We start from the raw sequence: 6000 nt of genomic DNA on the forward strand, positions 1-6000 counted from the left end.
GTTTGTTTTGCTGTTCCTACAGACGTGTGGGAATTCGTTCCTTATACATGGGAGGGGCAATTGTTCTGGCTGGAGCTGAATAGAGTGTGTGCAGGTTCTGTGCAAGCTTCCCACCCTACTGCTCTGGTACTACCTCTTCCCCCCCACCACCCCTTTGCCCTGCCCCCCCCTCACCCTCCCCAGGAACTCACCTGTTGTCCAGAAACAGGACACAGCACACATAGAAGATGACAGTGACGGGCACTAGGACCCAGCGTCCTGGAACTCCTGCCAGCCTCAGCACAGGAGAGGGACAGAGGGAGCCTCTTCCCTCCCTGACAGCTAAGCAGAGCTCTGGAGAAATCGGCTGGGGGAGGGCACGCAATGCCTGCTCAAACTACGCCCACGGCTGGCACGGGTTCCCGTGGTAACTGGATTTTTAGTGTCCGGTCACCAGTGTTAACCGGGTGCCTGGCAATGTGTTCCTGCAGCACGAGCTGCCAGCTGGCTGAGCTCCTTCCAAGCCACAGGAAGCTGCTTTGCCTTTCCTGCTGGCAGGAGCGCTCCAGCAGGGCTGCATGAGCAAGCTGACTCCCCCACTCACCCGGCCCCGGCCGTGCCCCCTGCTTGACCAGTAGGGCCTAAAAATAGGAGGGCCTAAGGCTATAGATTTATTAGTCTAATGGTTAATCTGGCCCTGGAGACAACATCTGGCCTGAATGGTCTTGGGCAAGTCCCTGACTGCTCAGCACCTCCTTCTGTGCTGCTTGGGAATAAGCTGCCAAGATTTGTAACTTCTGTTAAGTGCTTAAAATCAGCTATTAATTAAAATGGGTTTGAAACAGCTGGCAGATGTACATCCAGGGGACTCTTTAAACCTCACTCATCCGAGTTGTTTTCTCTTTCAGTTCAGTGACCTTGCATCCATGTCCTCAACACTGCTGGATAAAGGTATCGTCCAACTCTGTTATTCTCTCTTTCTCCTCTAGAGCAGGGGTGGACAAACTTTTTGGCCTGAGGGCTGCATTGGGGTTCTGAAACTGTATGGAGGACTGGGTAGCGAAGGCTGTGCCTCTCCAAACAGCCTGGCCCCCGCCCCCTCCCCCTCCCACTTCCAACCCCCTGACTGCCCCCCTCAGAACCTCTGCCCCATCCAACCACCCCCTGTCCCCTGACTGCCCCCCGGGACCTCCTGCCCCTTATCCAACCCGCTCCCGCCCCCTTACCATGCAGCTCAGAGCAGCAGGACTGGCAGCCGCGCTGCCCGGCAGGAGCTTGCAGCCCTGCCACCCAGAGTGCTGGCCGCACGGCAAGCTGAGGCTGTGGGGGAGGTGGGACAGGAGGGGAGGGGCGGGGGGCTAGCCTCCCCGGCCAGAAGTTCAAGGGCCATGCAGGACGGTCCCACAGGCCGTAGTTTGCCCACCTCTGATATAGAGGTAGCTCCTTTAAGTCAATATTCAGTTCATTTGTTGTGGGGAGCAGAAACTTGTGGTCTGGGGATATGGTCAGTTTCCAGGGTGCCATCTCAGGAGAAATAATGTTGCATGAAAATACTTTAAAAAAAAAAAAAAAGGTAAATGAAAACTTGGCGCAACCTACCTCTGGCCTCTGGTTTAACTGAATTGCACCTTTCTATCCCCCCCAAAATGCTGATGCTGGGAATTATCCTCCACAGATGACATTAGCGACCTTGGAGGCGAGGCAGACGCAGATTCCCGAAGTGTCGGCGAGCCACTAGTGAAGCGAGAACGTAGCGACCCCGGCTACTCGCTGCAGGAGATCTAGAACAGGGACTTGGGTTTCCTCCAGCCAGCTGAAATGTCTGAAGACTTTTGGACCCGGGTTTGAAAGTCAAGCCTGAGTTTCCTAGTACTCGGCGATATTAGTGCCTCTTAGTTTATCTTAATGTTTACTTCTGTTCGAGAAAGGGTTTAAGGCCATGTGAGCATTTGTAAAGGATGCAGCGGTTTGTGAAGAGGGTAGCAGTTTGTCCGTAGAGGAGGAGCCGATTGGAAGCCTGCTTTCTCCATCTGTCTCCATGTAAAAGGAGCACAAGTGGTAGGTGAAGGGTGATGGTTCAAAAAAAATCCATGAAGGACAATGCCTTCATTGTTGACAATGAATTGAATTCCCTGGCCTTGGGATGCTCTCAGGACAGGTTGCTTGAGTCCTGTTGGACTGATCAGGTTGCTTTGGAGTAGAGGGGGTCAGATTAGGGGTTAAGGGGGCTTCTGTTTCAGGGGGAAGGGTTTGGGTTTCTTCTCCGCTTTTTCAGACTTCACTGTGATATTGGAACTTGCACCAGTCAGTGCCCGAGAAGAACCCGCCTATGCCCTTTTGGGATGGGGCATCCAGCCTGGCCCTGCCTTTGCCAAATCGTTCACACTGTGGGATTACAGTACAACCTTCTCTTGTACCTACCTGGAGAGAAGGGCCCTGTGCTATGTGTCTGTCTGACCCGTGCAGGGTGGTGCGTAGTGTGTAGTTTGGACTTTGCATGACAACTTTCCTACCCGCTCCTCTGTTACTTGCTGTGTATTGCTGCTTTTAGTCTATGGATGATTCTGTGACCTCCCTGTAAATGGTCCAGAACTCTGACTCTCACGGGAGCGTCTGGGACCCTTTCTGTCTGATCTGAGATACCAAAGGATTTGGAGGAAGCAGCAGCTGGTCACAACATTTGTTCTTTGCCCTCCATGCTCTAATGCGAACAGTAACTGTAGGGAGACAACAAAAGGAATAAGGCACGTACATCCTCACTGGGATATTTCAGCGCAAGGCAGATTCAGGCCTAGAGCCTCAGCACCCGTTATAATTTTTAAGAGTCAGATCTGCCATGCTGCCAAAATGTTGAATGTAGGGTCCGGGGGAGGGGGAGGGGGCACCTAACCCAGGGCACAGGCTCGTGGCATGAGCATGGATGCTGGGGTTACATTGCAGTGCCTTAGGGAGGACCAGCGCACCTGCTTTCCTCTGCCGTTCCAGTTTAAACTGATACAGTAGTGCCTGTCGCTCGGAATACGAGGTCTGAAAACAGTAAATTAGCCAGTTTCCATGTAGCATTCGTGAGCTCCTGGTGGGGCCCTTTGGCCACATTCATGCTCCACCCTACAGTGGCAACTCCCAGCCTTGTATCATTTACCACTTCAGGTCATTCTCATTGCTGTGACCGAACACTGAACATGTGTGGCTTAGAGAACTCTGTCCCAATGTGTTTATGTACACTGCTATGGCCCGGAGGGCTTATGTTATGTCATTACCTATGCGGTGTGAGAAGGGACAAAATTCTAGCATCAAACCAAACTGCAAAAAAAAAAAAAAAAAAAGTGCAAATCTTTGTGAATAAAGGCAGTGTCATAACTAGCTTTCATTATTCTTTCTGATTTGAGTATTTGCTGTGAGCTTTTCCCAAGACCCTCATGTACATTTGCATATCCAAGTATAATCTATCCGCTCTATAATACTCATTAATTCCAAAAGGTACTAATATTGCAGTAGCAATCTTTTTTAAAGTGTGAGAGCTAAGGGAAAGGAGTCAAGTAGCAGATCTTGCTACAGTACGTTTGTCCATGTGAGGGTGTTGTGTGTCTATAAATATGTCACAAACTCAGGGAGAGACATGGGAAAGTGAGACTTATTAGCAAAACTAAATTTGTAAAGAATGACACTGCCGAGTGTCCTAGCCAGTCTCAACCTCAGATGCTGAGGCTTAAAGACAACCACCCCAGTCTTACATTCCCTTGCTCCTGAAGAATTTGATGTTAACTGCAGTTGTTATTCTTTGTGGCTTGTAACCACTAAATACATCAAACTTCTGCTTGCCACAAATGAGGTCTGCCAGCTATTTTGATAGATGCTCAAAAGGGACATGCACAAAAATCCCCCTTAAAAACAGTAATAAACATGCATGCTCAGACCTATATGAGAACAAATTCTTATGGCCCCAGTTCCTTCTTTATCTACCCAAACCCTACTGCAGTTGGCTGCTGTTGTAGGCAGTCAGAGGGCAAGCACGGGATCCACAGAGGCGGTCTAGTGCATTGTCATTTTAAAGCAAACCTGGTCATCTTACTTTTCAGGCTTAGCCTTTTGCAGGTGACTTTTGGCATGACACAGCTGCTGGTTTGCAGTTGGAGTTATCCGCTTGGGCTATGGGGTTCTATACTATGGTGCTTGCTGTGAGAGAAGAGGATAGGACCCTACAGTGAGTTGGCACCTCAGAGCCTTAATTACAGAGAATGCCTTACTGCGCCCACCCCCCGACTTTAATCATTGTCAGGGGATGGAAGGGAAGCGGGGGAAACACTGAAGACTTGACAGTCCACCCCCCCAAACATATTCTCCTCCAAATACCATATAAACATGGTTCACAGAGGCAGGTGGTGGAGGGGCCTTTGTACTTATGTCAAACTATCTTTATATAACCTCCCATGTGGCATAGATACAGCTACAAGGGTTTGGGTCTGGCCAGGGAAGCTTTCCTTCCACATGAGTCTGAAAAACAGTAGAGAACAGATGCTAAAAAGTTAGTGATTCTGTGCTGGCCACATGACCAGAGTGCACTGACTGCTCAGGTCCATTTCACGCCTGCTGTTCAGCAAACTCATTCCCAATTTGCTACTGTGCTGGCCAAATAATAAACGCTCTCAGTGAAATGGCCTATGCATAAGGCTTCCACCTCATCTCAGATGCAGAAGGAATAAACATCTACCTACCTTAGTCCTGCTACTGTCATCACTGGAGCTACCTGTGGGAGGGATGAGAGCAGGATTTGACTTGGGAACTCCCATTGAACTTAACCCCATAATCATCCATAGCATATGGAGACAGAGGGTAGCAGCTGGCTGGGCCTCACCACCCCTTTCACGTCACCATCAGCCTGCCTTTTGGCAGGGACACAGCCCCTAGCATGCAGCCGCTGGATGGGAAGGCTGAGAAGTTTTCTGGACCCTGTGTTGTGGGCCCCATTTCTAAACCGTTTCTGTAACACCCTTGATTGCAGATGCTGATTTGCTCACTTCCAGTAGTTGCTACAGAATAGAGTCTTGCTGGCAGTGACTTCATTCTCTCTTTTATTTGGCAGCTGCTGAAATATGTAGATAAGTTGTTGTTAACAATTAAAGTGTCAGAAAAGGCCAAATATGGGAGTGTGTAATTTTTTCCCCCTTCCACAAGGAAAAAGGCTTACAAATTGAATCCTTGAGAAACAAATGAAGCAGCTAATCTGACAATATGCACAAGTAACTTGATGAGGGAAGGCCCAGGGTCCAGTGAGTAGGGGCAGGTTTGCCAGAAGAAGTCACAGCTTCTATTCCTTGCTCTCATTACTCACTAGCTCAGTGACCAGGATCAGGTTTCTCTCTGCTTCAGTTTCTCTGTGTCTGTTTGGAGTGCAAGCTCTTGTAGGATGGAGGGGCTGTGTGTACAGCGCTCAGCACCCTGGAGCCAAACTCTTGGTTAGAGCTTCCAGATGCAACTGTCATAATTAGGGCCCTACCAAATTCACAGTCATGAAAAACACAGCACGGACCGTGAACTCTGGTCTCCCCCAGTGATATCTGGGTTTTTGGGCACTTTTACACTGTACTATACAGATTGCACAGGGGAGACCAGCATTTCTCAAATGGGGGGTCCTGACCCAAACAGGAGTTGTGGGGGGGGGTCAAGTTATTTTAGGGGGGCAGGGTCATGGTACTGCTGCCCTTCAGAGCTGGGTGGCTGGAGAGCGGAGGCTGTTGGCCGAGCACCCAGCTCTGGAGGCAGGGCCCCGCCGGCTGCAGTGCAGGAGGCAGGGTGGCGAGACCATGCCAGCTGCCCAGCTCCAAAGGCAGCAGCGCAGAAGTAAGGGCGGCAGTACTTGCTACCCTCCCCCTTACAATAACCTTGCAACTCCCCCCCCCCCCCCCCCAATTCCTTTTTGGGTCAGGACCCCTACAATGACAACAGTCTGAAAGTTCAGATTTAAATATGGCAATCATGTAATTTACAATTTTTAAACTCCTACAACCCTGAAATTGACCA

At 50.0% G+C, this 6000-nt stretch overlaps 1 protein-coding gene across 7 annotated transcripts in view; it reads left to right on the plus strand.

Moving 5' to 3' along the window:
- The window catches only part of RFX2 (regulatory factor X2), a 100692-nt gene extending 95573 nt beyond the window's left edge, over nucleotides 1–5119 (plus strand). For all 7 annotated transcript variants that reach the window (XM_048831178.2, XM_048831181.2, XM_048831179.2 and 4 more), the window contains 2 exons: nucleotides 888–930; nucleotides 1655–5119. In XM_048831178.2, the coding sequence (XP_048687135.1) occupies nucleotides 888–930; nucleotides 1655–1764 (153 nt within the window). In that variant the 3' untranslated portion in view covers nucleotides 1765–5119. The remainder of the gene's footprint in view (nucleotides 1–887; nucleotides 931–1654) is intronic.
- Nucleotides 5120–6000: the final 881 nt, after the last annotated feature.

This window comes from Caretta caretta, chromosome 25 (assembly GCF_965140235.1).
Source record: "Caretta caretta isolate rCarCar2 chromosome 25, rCarCar1.hap1, whole genome shotgun sequence".
Taxonomy (NCBI): Eukaryota; Metazoa; Chordata; order Testudines; family Cheloniidae; genus Caretta; species Caretta caretta.